Source organism: Camelina sativa, chromosome 11 (genome assembly GCF_030686135.1).
Source record: "Camelina sativa cultivar CO46 ecotype springtype chromosome 11, ASM3068613v1".
Taxonomy (NCBI): Eukaryota; Viridiplantae; Streptophyta; class Magnoliopsida; order Brassicales; family Brassicaceae; genus Camelina; species Camelina sativa.
The window spans coordinates 9719640-9739438 of NC_141890.1; the positions used below are offsets into that span (position 1 = coordinate 9719640).

At 35.2% G+C, this 19799-nt stretch overlaps 3 protein-coding genes, 1 non-coding gene and 1 pseudogene across 5 annotated transcripts; 3 read left to right on the forward strand and 2 right to left on the reverse strand.

The window, feature by feature from the left end:
* The first annotated feature begins 109 nt into the window (after nucleotides 1-109).
* LOC104722755 (protein DETOXIFICATION 56) lies at nucleotides 110-2338 on the forward strand. Its single transcript, XM_010440978.3, has one exon. It carries the CDS (start codon nucleotides 606-608, stop codon nucleotides 2064-2066), a length of 1461 nt encoding a protein of 486 aa, XP_010439280.1. The 5' UTR covers nucleotides 110-605; the 3' UTR covers nucleotides 2067-2338.
* A 96-nt stretch (nucleotides 2339-2434) lies between these two features.
* On the reverse strand, nucleotides 2435-2507 carry TRNAK-CUU (transfer RNA lysine (anticodon CUU)). The gene has a single exon. It is a non-coding gene; the product is annotated as a tRNA-Lys (tRNA).
* A 4895-nt stretch (nucleotides 2508-7402) lies between these two features.
* On the forward strand, nucleotides 7403-10459 carry LOC104722756 (ACT domain-containing protein ACR7). The gene is made up of 6 exons (XM_010440979.3): nucleotides 7403-7929; nucleotides 8429-8474; nucleotides 8582-8696; nucleotides 8773-8840; nucleotides 8935-9606; nucleotides 9711-10459. The coding sequence occupies exons 1-6, from the start codon at nucleotides 7868-7870 to the stop codon at nucleotides 10098-10100; spliced, it is 1353 nt and encodes a 450-aa protein (XP_010439281.2). The 5' UTR covers nucleotides 7403-7867; the 3' UTR covers nucleotides 10101-10459.
* A 3838-nt stretch (nucleotides 10460-14297) lies between these two features.
* LOC104722757 (AT-hook motif nuclear-localized protein 2) lies at nucleotides 14298-16481 on the forward strand. Its single transcript, XM_010440981.3, has 4 exons — nucleotides 14298-15185; nucleotides 15491-15561; nucleotides 15661-15792; nucleotides 15906-16481. The coding sequence occupies exons 1-4, from the start codon at nucleotides 14744-14746 to the stop codon at nucleotides 16275-16277; spliced, it is 1017 nt and encodes a 338-aa protein (XP_010439283.1). The 5' UTR covers nucleotides 14298-14743; the 3' UTR covers nucleotides 16278-16481.
* LOC104722758 (pentatricopeptide repeat-containing protein At4g22760 pseudogene) lies at nucleotides 16467-19404 on the reverse strand (annotated as a pseudogene). Its single transcript, XR_015571978.1, has one exon. The product of XR_015571978.1 is annotated as a pentatricopeptide repeat-containing protein At4g22760 pseudogene (transcript).
* Nucleotides 19405-19799: the final 395 nt, after the last annotated feature.

Sequence of the window (19799 nt, forward strand, 5' to 3'; positions counted from 1 at the left end):
TTTTACACTAGTTTCTATTTCTACAAGTGAAGACAAGTTCTGAAAACCATCCACACAACTAAAAGACTACATTTGTGGTGTATTAGATGATGTCAAACTCTTCTTACATGAAAGTTTTGTTGTTTGCTTTCCCCTATTTCATTCCTCAATCAATATCCAAATTTTCGTACAAACAATAGTTAATTTTTTTCTACTAATTGCACATTTTGGAAAGAAAAAAAAAAACAAAATATATGATTGAAAAGTGGAAATGAGACTGTTATGGATTCATCATCACCAATGCACTTAAGGGTATACAGGAAACCCACCCAACTTGTTTAACCATTTCTCCCTATTGGCCGTTACAAAAGCCTTCCTCGAGTCGAGATAATTGTTTCAACATTTAGATTATTATTAGCTCATCACTCTCTCACGCAACTCATGCTTTTAATCTGCAAGTTTTATAAATTCCTCCACGCAAACACAACAAAACCATTGCCCACTTCCAGACGCAAATTCTATCTTCATCAACAAAACAAACAACTATATCCGCAAAATTGGCTGAAACTTCTTAAAAGTTCTTTATTCCTTTTTTTTCCAAATTGTTCATTTTTCAAAGAAGAAGGATGTCTGAGACATCAAAGTCAGAGTCTATCGATCCAGAAGTGTCGGGAGGGTTTTGTTCAAAGAGCTTGATACAGAGCACTGTTCATGAGCTGAAGCTGCAGATGAGAATTGGTTTACCATTGGTGGCTATGAACTTGATGTGGTTCGGTAAGATGACCACCACGTCTGTGTTTCTTGGCCGTCAAGGTGAGCTTAACCTAGCCGGAGGTTCTTTAGGGTTTTCTTTTGCAAACGTTACTGGTTTTGCTGTTTTGTATGGAATCTCTGCTGCAATGGAGCCTATTTGTGGCCAAGCTTTCGGAGCCAAGAACTTTAAGCTTCTCCACAAAACCCTTCTCATGGCAGTGCTCTTGCTACTCTTGGTTTCGGTACCAATTTCTTTCTTGTGGCTCAATGTTCACAAGATTCTTATTGGTTTTGGTCAGAGAGAAGACATTTCCTTCATAGCCAAGAGATATATTCTCTACCTCCTACCTGAGTTGCCAATCATCTCTTTGCTTTGTCCTCTTAAGGCTTATTTAAGCTCACAAGGTGTTACTCTCCCAATCATGTTTACAACAGCTGCAGCCACTTCTCTTCATATCCCCATCAACATATTCCTCTCTAAAGCAAAAGGGCTTGAAGGAGTTGCAATGGCGGTTTGGATAACCGATTTCATCGTTGTGATTCTTCTAACGGGATACGTGATAGTCGCAGAACGATCGAAAGATAACAAATGGAAAGAAGGTGGCTGGTTAGACCAATGTGCTCAAGACTGGCTGACACTGATCAAGCTAAGTGGACCATGTTGTCTCACCGTGTGCCTTGAGTGGTGGTGCTACGAGATCTTGGTCCTTTTAACTGGGAAGTTACCAAACCCGGTGCAAGCCGTATCAATCTTGGTCATAGTTTTTAACTTCGACTACTTGCTTTACGCTGTGATGCTCTCGTTGGGTACGTGCGTGGCAACGCGAGTGTCCAATGAGCTCGGCGCAAATAATCCGAAAGGAGCTTATAGAGCAGCTTACACTACACTCATAGTGGGTGTTGTTTCAGGCTGCATAGGAGCGTTAGTGATGATAGCGTGCAGAGGAGTTTGGGGGTCTCTGTATACTCACGATGACCAAATCATCTTAAACGGTGTGAAGAAGATGATGCTGATAATGGCAGTTATAGAAGTAATAAACTTCCCAGTAGTAGTTTGCGGAGAGATTGTTCGGGGAACAGCAAAGCCGTCGCTAGGAATGTATGCGAATCTTGGTGGATTCTATCTCTTGGCTTTGCCTTTGGGAGCAGCTTTGGCATTCAAGGCTAAACAAGGGCTTGAAGGGTTCTTGATCGGGTTTTTAGTTGGAATCTCTGTCTGTTTTACGATATTGCTGGTCTTTATTGCAAGGATAGATTGGGAGAAAGAAGCTGGGAAAGCACAGATTCTGACCTGTAACACAGAGGAAGAAGGTCATGATAGGATCTCAAATTAAACGTGAAGAAGTGTATCAAGTTTAAAGAGGTAGATAGTTACGCCTAAGTGAGCCTTAAAGTGGACAACAAAGAAAGGATTGGCAAATAAGGAAGGAGGAGGTAGAGTCAGAAGATACCCTATGAAGGACATGTGTTCTGTTTGACCAAAACCAACAAGGATCTTGGTAAGTAAGTTGTTATTTAGAGAAAGTGTGTGTTTATTAGTAAGTTTTGGCCATTTGGATCATCAAATTTGTTTTTATAATATGAAATTCAAAGCTTTTCTCACCTATATATTTCGTTCCAACATGAGAAGTAAATAAAGTTAATCTGATTTTGGAAAGAGCCTTTAAAAAGTAAAGTAAGAAAAAAAAAAAAAAGAGAAATGCGCCCACCGTGGGGCTCGAACCCACGACCACAAGGTTAAGAGCCTTGCGCTCTACCAACTGAGCTAGACGGGCTTTTTGTCAGTAAACCACAGTAAAGTTTAATGCCCTTAATTACCTGACGAATTTTACTAAAGAACTCTTTTTTTACATCTGAAATCTTGAGAACCACAAAAGACATGGATCCCGAATATACAAAGAAACATCTCCAACATTGATTTCAGTTTACCAAAAAAGAATAGGATTCAGCTATACAAACTACGTTAGCGTTAGCTGAAGAAGTGAAGACTGAAGAGGAAACAAACCTGGATTCTGATTTTGATATGAGAGACAGATACAGAGAATCAAAACGCCTAAACCCTTGAGAGGCATCTTCACACACACACACACCAAACCCTGTAAATGCATAAATACACCATTCCCACATTAAATATATCACTCAGATCTGATTCAACCAAAATTCTCACTCACTACTTTCAATTACTCAAAAAAAAAAAAAAAAACGGAGTTTCAAATCAAAACCAATACGACGCTGCACTGTAATCTTATACGCTTTATTTAAAAATTTCGAATCAGAAACGAACACCATTACGATTCCTGTATAAAGATCAAAGAAGAAGAAACCATCAAAAATTAACGAAGATCACCAAAACCTACGCGGTGATTTGAGCTTGATTTACGGTACCCTAACGGATCCGTCTGTGCTTGCGCATTTTAGCTTTCTGGTGCTAATATGGCCTCAGGAATTGAGATGCCCAAGGAAGAAGAAGATGACGTCTCCGGTCTCCGGTCTCCGGTCTCCGGTCTCCTCCGACTCCGACGATGAAGAACTACGAAACGTTATCCTTTTTACACAGTTGACTCTATTATTATTTAGTATTTGTTAACATGTTAGTGGGCTCTTGTTATAAATTAGACCAATGGGCCTTGGCTTATCTTCAGTAAACATAAAAATATCCACCTAATGTTATTTAAACTTTAAAGAGTATCATATATTTTAATGTAGTTTATTTTTATGTTAATATTATCTTCTTCCAACCCAAAACAAAAACAAACAAAACAAAAATCTAGCTCCACCACTAAATGTATATATATATCTTACTTAGCAAACACAATGAATAGATAAAGTATGTATATCATTTTCTCATATATTAGTTGCATCAATATCTGGATCCATATTGCAAAAGTTCGAAATGTTGTATTCATATCTAACTAACTTTTTTTTTTCTTCTAACTTTTAAACTAATGATTTCTTTGGTCAAGAATGTACCAAACGAAATTGTACAGTACTTGTAGCTTCCATCGATTTTCATGAGTATTTTTACTTCTGCAAGTATTTAAAAATATATATATATATTTGTTGTTCATTGAAATGAGGAGTGACATATACCAAACGGAAATAAATATCTTCACCAATACACAGCAAAGCTATTGGAGTACAACCCATTACTTGTTTTTTTTGGTTCTTGGTGTTTTGGTAGACAAAGAACCTAAAGACATTGATTGTGTCTTGTGAGTGCCATGTGAATCGGAAACACATCTCCGAGGAGTAGTGTGGGGCACTCAAAATATATCTCAACTTTAGGGTTAACATTAACTTAGGTTGGTTTTGGTTTTTATTATATTTATTGGTGATATATTACTAAGTCTTAAATGTACGACCACGTTCGTTTTATAGATCGATGTATAGACAGACACGCACTCGGGTGGTTCGGAGTTATTTTATGTTTTGTCAACGTTTTATTAATATTTTATAGCGTTGAGTTTTTTTGGGATATGTCAAAAGGCCGGTTTTGAAGTTAAGACTCTTTCTTGTTAGTTGTTTGTTACATATGAACTTCATTTGAATTTAGGTCGCTCACATGATATATTAATTTTTTGGAATCCATCGCTGTTTGGAGAGGCTGATTCTGGTTTCAGAGTTCAAATTGTGTTTCAATTTCATGGCTAAGTGTTGATCATGAGATAGATAGATTTTGGTACATCCTGAGAGGATGATGAAGTGGTATAACACCCCATGTGATGTATCATGCATATGAGCTTGTGATGTTCCTTCTGTGCTTAACACATTTATTTCTCTCCTGCATTTTAATTTTATTAGTATAACATATTTAGAGAAAGGTGAAAAAGAATTGCGTTATAAAATAAAATGACAAACAAAAAGTTAAACGGGTTTTCTTCGACATCTTTCTTAGAAATTTAATAACATTACTTAAATCACGTTTTTTTTTCCTCTATAAATACAAAGCTAATAACAAAAATCACGTTATGTTTTACCAAATATGTTGATCATCAACCAAAAGGTGGACACGACAATGTCGTTAATTATCTAAACTTTTGGAACACGATTGAAAAATCTTAAGAATAAGTAATAACTTGTTTCAAAGTGAAAACTTATTAGAGCTTCCGATCCCTACAAGGCTACACGATTAGAATATCGTAAGAATAAGTCATATCTTTTTTCATGAAGTGAACTAGTGACAAAAGTGAAAACTAATAAAAATGTTACGAAATCTATATAAATGTAGTTGTTACACCTATCTAAATATTTTGAACAATATAAATTATTTCGAAGAAAAATACAACAACTATACTCCTAATTTTGATATATGATCGTGATCAGGCAGTTAGTTGTCGCTGTATCGAAATGTAAAATTCTTAGGTTCATTTTCAAAATTAAAAAAAAAAAAGATAATATAGTCTGAAGAACATCTTTACATATTCTATATATTTTTTTAAAAAATGTTGGATAATACATGACTTTTTTTATATAAGTGTAATACATGTCTTAAGAACGATATATACGTATTATATTGTTAAAAGTGATTAGAAGATGTCACTATCTTCTAAATTGTGAGTCAAATAATAAGAAAAGTGAAATGATAAGAAATTGGCCGGTTCAAATGCCTGAACTTACAAGCCAAATAATAGTCCCACGCCACACTCTTCTCTTTGAAATGTCTTTGACAATTACTATTTTTTTTTAGTTCATACGTTCCTTACATTCTAAATAAATTATCTCACTCATTAGTATCAAATGCGAATGGGAAATATAAAAATACGAAACTAATGGATAGCATATTATTATATTCGTTATTCTTGTAATTCTTCTGACCATTGAGTAGTGAGAACTGTTGCATGCAGCGACCACATGTGTTCTGTCTTTGACCAAATCCTAATCCCCTCTATCTGTCCTCTGATTCTTTACAGATTTCATAGAAGAATCTATAACTCGACCGTGATCGACGGCTCAGATCCGACACTATAAATATCGAGATCCAGATAGCTAATTGCGTCCCACTTTCCCGGTTTCACCACTTACTGCGACAATTGCGGATATTTTTTCTCAATAACAGATTATTAAAGATTTAAGTTAAAATAAAAAAGAAAAAAAAAAGAGAGATTTACATCGAAGAAAAAAAGTTGTTTTACATTCAAACGAATTGTTCCAATAATAACTATCCTTTTTATTATTGTACATCCATTAGCGATTTCTACATAAAATAGTTTAAAGTTTAGACCTAAAGCTATGCATCTGTCAACCTAAAATATCATATTTTGTTGTGACAATAATCACACGCAAAAACTCCATGTCCGCTATCCCGGATTCAAGTATAAAGATAAAATGCATAATTGTGTCTAAAAAATATTTCTTCCGTTTTAAAATATAAGATGTTTTAAGTGAAAACATGCAGATTAAAAAATAACTACTTTAAAAAAGTTCAACCAATTATAAACAAAACTACATAAAATAAATAATAAGAAAATAGAAAAATAATCTAAAAATTACTTAAAAGATGGTTGAAAACATCTTATATTATAAAATAAAAAGAAACTTTTAAAACATCATATATTATAAAACTGAAGAGTATTAAAAATGGGCGTGACTCCATAAAAAGACAAATACGCATCGGTGCTACAAGCACTCAAGCAACCGCCACCACGACTCGAGTGTTTCCATTTAAATAAGTCTCAAACCATTTCATATGACACTTTCAAACTTATATTTTTGTATCAAGTTTTTACTTTAATGCATGATAATTATGATACTTTCCGTTACAAAATCATTATATAAATGGGGACTAAGAATTAAATGTTTTAACAGAACGACGGTTACTATTTATTCATTTATGACTAAATCTTTTGACGGTGAAGGTTAGGCCATTAATGAATATGTTTTGGGTATCTCATGTAAAAAATAAATAAATTAAACAAACCCACACCGACCAAAGTCGCTCACATGTAGAATGGTACACATGGGTCCAACTTCTTTGACGCGCCTTCAACTACTACTACTACTACTCTACTACCCCTTCAAAGGCCGTTTCTTCTTTACCGTGGCGTGAACACATGATTTTTCCACAATTTTTCTTCAACTTTTCAACGCGTTTTTAAATTTAAAATGAAAACTAACACAAGACTTGTTTTATCTTCTAAGTTTCGCAATTTCCTATATTCAAATTACTACAATGAAAACAAAATCAGATTACCAAATTTTATTATTTCAGAACTGAAGTTGAAAGTTGAAACGCTATTGGTGTATACATTTTTAAGTTAAAAAAATGTATATAACCCAAAAAAATATCTGAGTGTGAACGTGAAAATTGGCGGGAAGACAGCCGACTAATCCGGGGAACCGGAGACATCAATGGCTATTTGTTATCACTACTCAAATCCCGTAAATCCTAACGGCGTTAATTTTTTTTTTTTTTTACTCAAAACGTTGTTAAATCTACCGTTGACAAACCGCGCGTAAAAATCTTAAAACACTCACATGTGACATGCGCCACGTAGGATCCCCCCCGACCAAAGTGGTTCACTTTGTGTTCGGTTGTACCGTACGGCCGAACCATTGATTTTTTTTTTCTTTTCTTTTCGGTTCTTTTAATTTTTGTAAAATAAAAATAAAAAATAAAAACAAAAATAGTTAGACAAGAAAAAAGGGAAGGTGGGTAAAGAATCCAGGAGACAAGAACGGAAAGTCTAATAGGAAAGATTTTTAGTTTGTTTTTGAAAATTCTAATGGTTTAGATTTTTTTTCTATGGGAGGGGAATCCCCCAGAGTTTTCCAAAGCCGGAACAGGTCAGCGTCTGTTTTTTCTTTTAATGTATTTTTTCTAGAGCTCGGTCCTAACGCCTACTTGATATTTTAATCATAAATACTATACTATTTCTATTTATTTTAGTAGTATATATTACCCATTTATTTCTTATCCTATTAAATTCTAAAGACAGACTTGGAAGTAACTCTGCCCCTGGAGAAAAAGAGAGAGAGAGAGAGAGAGAGAGAGAGAGATGCTCTGTAGAAGAAGCACATGAGTTGTTCTGTTTTTATTATCTCTTGACATCAGAAAGATAAAAAAAAGGTTTAGTTTCTGACTTCTGAGTGTATAAAGATTATTTTCTGAAACAAGGAGCAAGAAGAAGAAAATAAGATGGAGTTATCTGATTGCTCTAATGAATATGAGAAACTCGTTGTTCGGATGAACATGCCCAGGTACATATATATCTTCTTTAATCTTGTTGCCCTTTTCTACTTATGAACATCATCACAGAAAAGAATCGATGTTGAAGATTATAATCTTTTATGAAGAAAAAAAAAAAGATTCTTTCCTCAAACATCAACTTTTTCTTTTTCTCCTTGTAATCGTTCAAAACTTGATTTCTTTGTGAAATTATTACTTCATCTATGTTTGTTATATATTTAACCTAAAATTAAAATATAATCATCTTAGGATGAGTTTTCAGAAACAATTAAGGTTTATAGGAATTTTCTGGAATAAAAAAAAAGCAACCCTCCAATTTGTATGGAAGGCTTCGTCACAACCTGGCTTTACCGTCATCTAATAGTATAATAAACAGTAAATTCACAAGTCAAATTTAATTGACAATTTCAGTAGATTTATATATTATTTAAATTGTTTTGCTGTTTGATTCATACACAACAACAGTGAGTTTAATTAAAAAGGGTCACTGTCTTTTTTGGTCACTTGCAGGGTCGTAATTGACAATGGAGTTTGCCCTAATTCAACTGTCGTCAAGGTTTTATTTTTTTACCCTCACGCAACCTTCCTCTGTTTCGTCTTCGTCTCTTCTCTTCCTTTTTTATTGAAAACGATTTTTTTCATTAATTTTTTTTTTATATAAAGATTGATAGTGCAAGAAGCCCAGGGATATTGCTCGAATCTGTACAGCTTCTCACAGATATGAATCTCTGGATTACAAAAGCTTACATCTCCTCTGATGGGAAATGGAATATGGATGGTAATCTCATCCCTAATCTCACGCTAATTAATTACTATACTAAATTAAGGTTTTTCATGTGAGCGATCTTATTCAGTTTTTCATGTGAGCGATCTTAACGGAAACAAATTAACCGACGAGAACCTAATCCGTTACATTGAAAAGGTAAATTTATATTTTATCATTAATCACTCTGTAATTACAATATTAACTTTCTTAATATTATTTGCTTACACTCGTTTCTTTTTACATTTCATAGTCGATCGAGACGTCTTATTACTGTAAAACCGAAGGGTATACCGGTTTAACCGCTCTAGAGTTAACCGGAACAGACAGAGTCGGTTTACTCTCGGAGGTTTTCGCTGTTCTAGCTGATCTTGAATGTGATGTTGTTGAGGCTAAGGCATGGACGCATAACGGGAGAATTGCGTCGATGATTTATGTTAGAGATGGCAACTCCGGGACTCCGATCGATGGAGATTCCGACCGAGTCCAACGAGTAGAAGGGCAGTTACGTAACTTGCTAAAAGCAGACGATGGTTACCAAAACAACACGAGGACATGCGTTACGTATGGTGGCAATACTCATATGGAGAGAAGGTTGCACCAGAGGATGTTTATGGACCGTGACTATGAGAAGAAGTTTGATTCCGAGAAATCTCCGATCGTTTCGGTGCAGAATCTTCAGAAACGTGGTTACTCTGTTGTGAACTTGCAGTGCAAAGATAGAATGAAGCTTTTGTTCGACGTTGTTTGCACGTTGACGGATATGGCTTACATTGTGTTCCACGCCGCGATTCGAACGGTTGGAGAAACGGCGTTTTTGGAATTCTACGTAAGACATAGTGATGGACATCCGGTTAGTTCGGAACCGGAGAGACAACGTTTGATCCAATGTTTACAAGCCGCTATTGAAAGAAGGACGGTTAAGGTATGAAACTATGAACAAACTCTTGTTTGGTTATAAGAAACTTCAAACTGATTGGTTTATAGTAGGCTAGTAGCTGACTTACAAGTTATATAACTCTTATGTAGGGTGTGAGATTAGAGTTATGCACCGCGGATAGACCGGGATTGTTAGCGGAAGTAACACGAGTATTGAGGGAGAGCGGATTAAACATTGCTAGAGCCGAAATATCTACAAAAGACGGTATAGCGAGGAATGTGTTCTATGCGACGGATGCAAATGGTAACCTAATAGATCCCGAGATAATCAGATCGATAAGGGAGAAGATTGGGATCAATGATCTAAGTGTTAAAGAACCGTTCCCTACTAATTGCCGAGAAGAGGTTGAGAGGGAACAACAACATCAAGAACTGCAAGATCACAACGGACGCAATGGAGGAGGGGCAGTGTTGGTGTCACTTGGGAGTCTAGTGATGAGAAATCTATACCAATTGGGTCTGATCAAATCATACTTTTAACCGAGTAGCTGATCCATATAGACCAATTAAATCGTGTTTGTTAATAACCCACGCGGTTGAATTGGTGTATATGGAGCAGATAGTGAACCGGTTGGTTATGTTGTAATGTGATGATATCTTGAAAAGGTATTATTGTACATAAAAGTTGGAAGTTAGTTAAGAATTTGGTGGTCGGTCTCCATGTTGGACCAATAGGTAGTAGAAGGGGTGTTAGGTAGAATCTTGGTAACATTTATATTTTTATCTGTACATATTTATGATATAACCTATGGTTGTTAGAAGATTAGTTTTGTGAATAGTGAAATCAGTGTGTTTATGTAAAATTACATAATTAAATTATAGGGTTAGTTTTACGCAAAGGACACAAACGGGTCCTACATGTGTGAATCTTATTGATTCGTTTTTGTTTTTATAATCTCAAGTTATCTCCGCATGCTTATTAAAAACTAAAAAGTCTAATATTTCTTCAAGATGAAGATAAGCTTTCACATGTGACCAATAAACAAAAGATTAAGAGTTATGGTTAAGAAGAAAATGATAAATAAAGTTTACAAAAAACTATTGGCACATATGTGTCGTCCCTATGACGTAAAGCCTACGTATTATTGTGACATCTATGATGATGAGTCATTTGCTTATGGACAGATTAAAATAACAAACATTAAAAAATTCTTAAGGTATTAGTTGATAGTTGATACTTATGAGTTATGACCGATTAAATATTTTTCGAAATTGTTGGTATCAATATTATTATTTTGAATTAAAAATAATAATTGAAGGCAGCATTATTGTTGGAAAAATTGAATGAAGAAGTCAAGCAAAATTTGAAAATTGGGAAAATCGTACTCATGCTTCTCTGTACTTGTATGCTTGTGTACATTTCTGAGTTCTCTATGAATCAAAATTAGAAAAACAATCCAATAAGAAGTTAAAGAGAATCTAACTTTACTGTGGGCTTTTAAAGCAAAGTTGCAAACAGCTAAGCATTAGTGACCAATACAAGCCATACACGTGACTTCTGAATCTGAAACTTGCACCAACCCGGTTCTTCTGACATGTTGCCATACATATACCGCCGGTTAAAGTCAGGTTCGCATAATATATAATATAAGCTGCAAAGTATGATTGGACTTTTATGTAAAGTATTTTTTATTCATTGGTGTAATGATGATACAATTAGATGTAATGTGAGACGTTTATACTATGGATTATTAGGCCCAAACTAAATTACATTGGGCTGTTTCCATTATTAGCTCATGGTCTTATATATATTTTAAAAAGCAAATTGTAGTCAATTATGGAGAACACATTTTACCTAATCACATTTCTTCCTAAACAAATAGTAATTCACTATTACTACTACTAAATTGCTAGTTCTGATCTTATCTCTATTTTCTTAATTAATTTTCTTGTATTTTTTTGGGAAATTATGTTTTAATCGCTACATGTCAATGCTTTGTGGTCCCAAAGTATATTATTTAAAAACGATTATGATTCATGATTACTTCCATTGTGTAAATATTCAAACAAAAAAGTAGGCCAAACCTTGGAAATTATAAGTATTCATGTATTATAGTATACTATATGCTTACATTAGCATATAATGTGATAAAATATTATTATTGACAAAGAAAGCAATTATACAATGTATCTTTTTTTTTTCAAAAGAAAACAATTTGTTTTGTAATTCAAAATGATAATAATTAGTTTCGTATATCATAGTGAGCCAAACAGATACATGTCCGTGCTGGTTTAGCTTGAAATATCGCATTATTTTAAGGACACGCTATAGATTGTCTATGGCTCATTCATCTCTTTGTGTTGATGTATTAATTAAACACTTACGACTGATGTAGTACGGTGAACAGATTCATGGCAATTTACAGAATTAGCGACAAATATTATAAATTTTTGACCAATAAGAAAATGAAAGTCGAGTAAAATTCAAAGTCAATACCATGATATGGAGTAGTTGGAGCGCATCACAAATCACACCCAAAAAAAATTAAAAAATAACATCTGATTATTATTATATGATGTATTATTATTATTTTTCAACTACCAACCTATTCCTACAGATATTTACCAACATGCGAATTAGTAATAAGTAAAAAAATATTTTATACACAAATATATATGGTTGGAAATTTCAATTGTATATTGTTTCTTTAGTGACCATACTTTTTGATACATACATAAACCGGGTATTACTATACTCAGGCTCGGTTTTGTTAACTTTGTTCGTATTGACTGGCATGTTATATGTTTTGTGTGTGTGTGTGTTTGTGGCCTTGTGGGCAAGGTCTTATAAATCAATAGCGTTTGTTGATATCCAACTAAATAAAACAAAAAACATCTAAAAATTCAAACCAAAAACTAAATTATTCCTACCAAAATTATCATTCTAAAAACCATTAAATTCTATATCAAATCAGACGTTAACGTTGTCAGATTCGATTTCTTCCACCAGAAAGAAATATTTATTATGCAACAGAATAGAATCCGTAGCTACAGGTTCATTGTCTTGGTTCCTAACTTTCTATGCCATGTGCATTGTGCATGAGTTTTGTTTTTGATCTCTAAAATGGCATGAACAAATCTGGCTTTCTTATACGTCGAGTAACTTGGTTGTGGATCAGTGAAACTGTTTGCGATTCCTTTAATGTTTCCTCCATCTCCGGTAGTAATGTAAGTAAGAGTAGAGGAGTCTTTCACCGGAGAGCTCAAGCTATTGGTGATATTGTACTTGACATTAGATATATGTTACGTTATTGTAGAATAGTGTTTTGTTGTATCTTTCTTTTTTATATTGTAAATGTAAATATCCTTAAAATGAAAAGTTTAAGGGTTATACTATATACAATGCCTATGATGATTGAGAGTCGACCTTGGCAAAAAAAAAAAAAAAAAAAAAAAACCATGTAACAATAAACGAAGGAGGCACAACAGTGAATTCATCTAATCCAACATTACAGTAGGTTTCCAAAATGTTTCCTTTATCTTCGAGGGGTGATGCTGTTCCAAATCTCTTTATCATGAACTTGAAAATAGTGTAATGAGGGATTGAATGTTGGTTGTGTAAACCGAGCATTCATAACACTGTTAATTTCAAACTATATACAACATATAGTACTAAAAGTTGATTTGGGAAGAGTAATTAATGACTAAAATTAGTTATACCAAAGAAGATAATTCTTTTATCATATGAGATTCTTTGAATTTTTTTATTTTGTCGACACTAAAATTCATTCGTTAAAGTTTTAAATTCAATATTAGATTGTGTAATCTGAAGGACGCCATAGATTAATAGGTGACAACGACATTAGCTTCACATGGTTCAATCATCTTGCAACGAATTGAAGACACTTCACTTCATAGTCACGGATTAATCCATTATCCATTTGGACCATTGCATAGATTGATAGATAGCAGCAACAAATATATCGCTACTGTTAAATATATGTATACATATTTTTGCATATATAACACTGCAAAATTTGAGAAGATTAACAAGGAAACACTAGCTAGGAGCATCCAGAAAAGAAGGTATGAAATAACGATAACTACTTGAGTTGCGTACCGTGGTCACAGTGTCACACTAGTAACAACGATACAGTTTTTATGTTTGACATACATCAAAATGTTGAATCTGTTTCAAGAGTCGTGTTTTAAGCTTAGTTAGCAATTTAGCATAGAAGTAAAATCTTTACGTAATTTGTGTCGTCTAGTATTTACAATTTTTTTTATTGTTGCTAAAAATCAATTTTCTGTATATTCCAAAAACAACAATGATATTTTGTCAAAAAGAACAATGATATAAAAATTCACAAGCTAGAGAGGAAAAAGAAAAAACAAACTCTTATCTACAGGCCACCTTTATCTTTTCAAAATTAACTTAAAATAATAGTAGAAATTAGTATCACCCACTTTCAGTTTTTTTTCTTCTACTCACACTTATTTAATAAATATTCTCTCTCATTTAATTTATTAATTTCCCCCATCGGATTCCAGCTAAAAACACGAGTTCCCATTTCTATAAATGACAAAAATGATAAATATTTTCTCTAAATTAAAATATATATATTATTGTGAGTTGTATTATAACGCCCTATTAAATACATTTCCTTTTCACGAAAACAATACATTTTCTTTTTTTCGTATTAATTTATTCAAATATTAAATTAAAAACGGACAGACAAGGAAAAAGTTAGGAAGGAAATGAACTGAAAGCCTGAACCCAAAATATTATTAAATTGTATATATGAAACGCTTTTCTTTTTTAAATAAATAAATCTTTGGTATTTCCAAAAATTCAAAAATCAAATATTCATTGCCGTCAAAAAAAAATATTGATTTTCTTTTTTCATCTAAACCACACAAGCATAAATAAATCTAATTTTGCTCACTTTCCTCTCAAACATTTCCTAATTCCATCCTAATAATTTCCATAGCTTTTAATTCTAAAGAAAATTGTAATATTCTCTACAAGAAAATATTATTATCTCATATTTTTCTTCCTCTTTTGATTTTTAATCTGATTTCTAAATTATAATTTCAACTTCTCTTAAAAAATAAAAAAAAAGTTTATTGTTCTTGTTTCTTTAATTTCTTGAATGGTTTAAAAGCTTCTGTCTTTAAAATCTATGGTCGATATGGAGACTACCGGAGGAGAAGTTGTAAAAACAACCACCGGGACCGACGGTGGCGTTACGGTGGTGAGATCCAACGCTCCCTCTGACTTCCACATGGCTCCGAGATCAGAAACTCCAAATCCACTTCCCACCACCTCCCTCTCTCATCCTCCTCCTCCTCCTCCACCGTCGCAAAGCTCGTTCGCTCCTCCTCCACCACCGGCGACTTACTCAGGCGGACCAGTGAAGAAGAGACGCGGACGCCCTAGGAAATACGACGGAGCTGGAGCGGTGACGCTATCCCCAAATCCGATATCATCAGCCACACCAACGACTTCTCGCGTCATCGATTTCTCTGTATCGGAGAAACTTGACAAAGTGATGATATCAGCAACTACTACTAGTTCTAACTCCTTCATCAGACCAAAGTATCACCACCAAGTCGAGAATTTAGGTAATCATTTTTTTTTCATTTTTTTCTTCTAAATCTTTTGTTTCATTTTTAAGACTGAATCTTGAGTTCTTGTGACTATTAAAGTTTTTTTAGAAAGATATATTTTGGGATCTTTCTGGGTCCTTTTTAAGTTTTAAGACATGCAAAAGAAAAGCTTCTCTACTAACTTCAACAAGTGGGACCTCTTACCTTTTAATACTTCAACTTTTTGTCCGTACATATACGGTTAGCTATACGTATATATATACGGTAATAGTGATATATATTGCATGTTATATTGAGGGAGAGATGTTGTGCTTTTTAAGGTGAATGGGCTGCTCCTTCCTCTGCCGGAGGTAATTTCACACCGCATATTCTGACGGTGAACGCAGGAGAGGTCAGGAGAAACATATTTTATATTAACAAAATTTGTAGTTTATGTTATAATTAAATTGATGATTAGTATTGGGGAATTTGGTTTTTTTTTCCTATATAGGATGTAACGCAAAAGATAATATCGTTTTCTCAACAAAGGTCTGTAGCTATTTGTGTTTTATGCGCAAACGGTGTCGTTTCCAGTGTTACACTTCGTCAGCCTGATTCATGTGGCGGTACATTGACCTATGAGGTATGTGTTGTGTTGTTTCCATCTCAATCACTCTGATGCAAAAGAACGTAACCAAACTTTTATTTAATTTTTTTAACCGATTTTTTATTTTATTTTTTATAATCATTTTTAAGGGTCGGTTTGAGATATTGTCACTGTCTGGAACCTTCATGCCTAGTAGTGACGCGGATGGGACGAGAAGCAGAACAGGCGGGATGAGTGTGTCGTTGGCTAGCCCTGATGGACGTGTTGTAGGCGGTGGTGTTGCTGGCCTGCTGATTGCAGCTACTCCTATTCAGGTGGTTGTTGGAAGTTTCTTACCCGGAACGAACCAGCCAGATCAGAGACCGATGCAGCAGAACCACCACAACTTCATGTCGTCTCCAATGCCAACCATCAGGCCCATGCCCTCCTCTTCTCTCCCTATCAGTACATGGACACCGCCTTTAGCTTTTGATCCGCGACACAAGCCTTCTCATCATGACATTAACATCACTTTGACGTGATTGCTACCTCAAAGATCTCATAAATCATCTGTATCTCAGTTCCTATATTAGGACTCTACCTGCCAGAGAGGTTTAGGTGTTATGTTGGTCTGTAACTTAGGATTGTTTTTTTTCCAACTTTTTCTACCGTTTCTCTTCACTCTTGGATGTAGAAATTGGATCAGTTTGCAATGATTGCGCTCTTAGTGATTGCGCGTTTAGCAACTCCACTAGCAAGCTCTATGAAAGTGACATCTGGTCACTACGCAAAATACAGTAGTATTACTGAACTCAATACATGACCATAACTAATTAAATCTACAAATACATAAGGGTATGAGAGAGTCGTTGGCTAGCCCTGATGGTTGCCGCGGTGGCGTCGCCGACCTGCTGTTTACAGCCACTCCTATTCAGGTAGTTGTAGGGATACAAACCAGAAAGATCAGAGACCAAATCAGAAGAACTACCACCTCATGTCTACTCCAATGCCAACCTCTTCCTATGCAGCTGATTATCAGTCCCACGCCGTCTTCTCTCCAGATCAGTACATGGACAGTCTTTACCTTCTGATCCACAACACAAGCCCTTGCACATTCTGGTTTACCCAATCTACAGACTGTTTCTTTAACACTGATGTTGATGGATGATCCTAAACCGAATTCAACTCTCAACCCAGCTACACGCAAGTGTCTTACGCAGTTTCTTCTCTTCCATTGTGTCTCTTACATTCCTTGCATCATCCCATCTACCAACAGACGTATATATATTAGCAAGATGTGAAAGATAACCAGTAGGATCAGTCTCAAGTTCAACACATTGGCTGCACGCAATCTCCCCAAACTCAACGTTGTTGTGTAAACCACTAGCTAAAAGCAACGCTCCCCAAACACCAGCATTTGGCTGCATCGGCATACTCTTGATCAGCTTATATGCCTCCTCTAGCCTACCAGCTCGTCCCAACATATCCACCATTATCCCATAATGATCAGCTGAAGGTTCCAGGTTGTAGTCTTTCATGGATTTGAAGCATTCGTAGCCTTCTTGAACAAGACCTGAATGGCTATACGCTGATAATAGTCCTGTGAACGTTACTAGATTTGGAGGGATTTTCTTTTTGATCATCTCTCTGGACAAACGGTTTGCTTCTGTGGCCATGCCATTTATCCCACAGCCCATGATCATAGCCGAGTAAGAAACTGTGTCCTTTTTGTTTAGATTGCTGAACAATTTGAATGCCTTGGCAAAGTCTCCTCCTTTCATGTAAAGATCGATTAGCGAGGTGCTTAAGAGATCATCAATCTTGATTCCATGTTCGGTTACATATGACTCAACCCATGTACCGAAACTGGTATCACCCAACTGTGAATTAGCTGATACAACACTTGAGAGTGTGATCTCATCAGGCTGAATATTAAAATTAAGCATCTGAGAGAATAGCTTCAGAGAATCCTTTGGCTTCCCGTTTTGAGCATAACAAGTTATCATGGCATCATAGACGAGTTTGTCTTTCTTAGACATCTGTCTAAAGAGCTCCTCAGCAGACTGAACATCACCCGATTTTGTGTACCCTGAAATCATTGTAATCCAAGAAACACTATTCCTCTGAGGCATTGTATCGAAATAGGTTCTTGCTAGTTTCATTTCCCTGCAATTCACATACCCACCAATCAAAATATTCCAAGAAGCTGAGCTTTTCAAAGGCATCGCCAGAAACAAAGAGCATGCATTGCCCATGTCACCTTTTGTGGCATAGCTCGAGATAATCAGGTTCCACGACACAACATCTTTCTCTGAAATCTTGTCAAAGACCCTACGAGCTTCATCCAGATTCCCACTTTCCAGATACCCCTGTAAAAGAGAGTTCCACGAAACTGTGTTCTTCTCAGCAATATCATCAAACGCATTCTTTGTTGCAATCTCAATGTAACCGAGTCTAGAATACAAACCCACCAGACCTGTCTGAACATAAACACAGCCACATAATCCGTTTTTAAGCACCTGAGCATGAATCAACTTACCATCAATCACGTTCTCTATCTTACCACAAGCTCTCAAGACTGAGGTTATAGCATGTGAACTTGGAGGAACTCCAGAGTTGTGCAATTCGATGTACACGGCAACCGTTTCTTTAAACTTCCTATGCTGGCTCAAGAACCGAACAAGACATCCCCAAGAGAAAGAATCCAGACCATTGAACCAATTGAGGATTCTTTTGACATAGTTTACAACATTTCTAGAGAACTCTCTAGTCAACTGAAGAGTTTGGTGGACCAAGATGGGTTCAAGATGGTTAAAACCGTTCACAACTAACTGTGCATGGACTTGCTTTGCCTGTCCAAGCACTACACATCTTTGAAGGAAGAACCTCAGCTTAGAATCCAACATTTTGAGAAACCAACTTCTAAAATTCAACACCCAAAGTAAAATTCACAAATCAACAAAGAAAACCCCAAATTCAAAGAAATCACTATCCTTCTAATGCTCCGTTAATGGCTCAGTTCCTAATTTCAGCACTGTTATATATAGAAAGGCCAATTTCGGAGAACTAAAGAAAATATTGATTTCTGAATGGAGAGATAAGGATAATCTGCTGATCTAGAAGCACAGCGGGTGTTAAAGTTTAAAAGGACTCAATGAAGTGTTCCAACAATTTAAAAAAAATAAAATTTATTTTTATCAAAGTTAAGAACTTGAATTGTAGTTCTTAAGTTTTGTCTCCTCCAATGGTAATGGGGTTCTTAAGAAACTTATATTTTACAAAACAAACACAATCTCACTAACAGACCAACAAAAACTAAAAAAGCTTAGCTTTTGTGACAAAACTCGCCTAACACAAACAAACGGATACATGTAGGCTAGTCACAATAAGAGCTGACATGTTCACTTCTTCTTGCCTAACTCTATCTTGGGAATTCAGCTTTTACAAAGAAAAGAAAACAGAAAGGAAAACATATATATTGTTGAATAGCTCTTACAAAACTATGATATCGAGAATTCAATCCTTGTTGCAACAAACTATCGAAAATTCTTACAAAAGGAATATATAAACACAGATCAACAGAGAGAAAGAAATCGAAAAAAGACTAGTTAGTCTCAATGCTGAAAGTCACACCAAGTAGTGAAAAACAGAAACTGCAGCTCTCTTTTTTATCTTGATGGACTTTAACATTTGGGACAGCATGTGAAGCTCATCAATGGTTTGTCCCAACTGGCACAGAACTTGGTTGACAAGTTTGGTTGGCCCTTGTCATAGACTGTCCTAGCACCAATTGAACAAAAAATGAAGAAATTGCAGGTCTACTGTCTTGTAAACCCCCAGACCACCATTCTGCAATAAGATGCTCTACACCACTATTGGAAGCAGACACAACCCTCGTCATTTAAGAACACAGAAAACTCATTCAAGAAAACAGAACATACAAAAAACATACAAGTACTCCTTCACAGGTTATCTACACAGCCCAAACACATCCATAACTCAGTCTATCACTATTACAGACATCAAACAAACACCATTTCAACAATGAATATACTTGTAATATA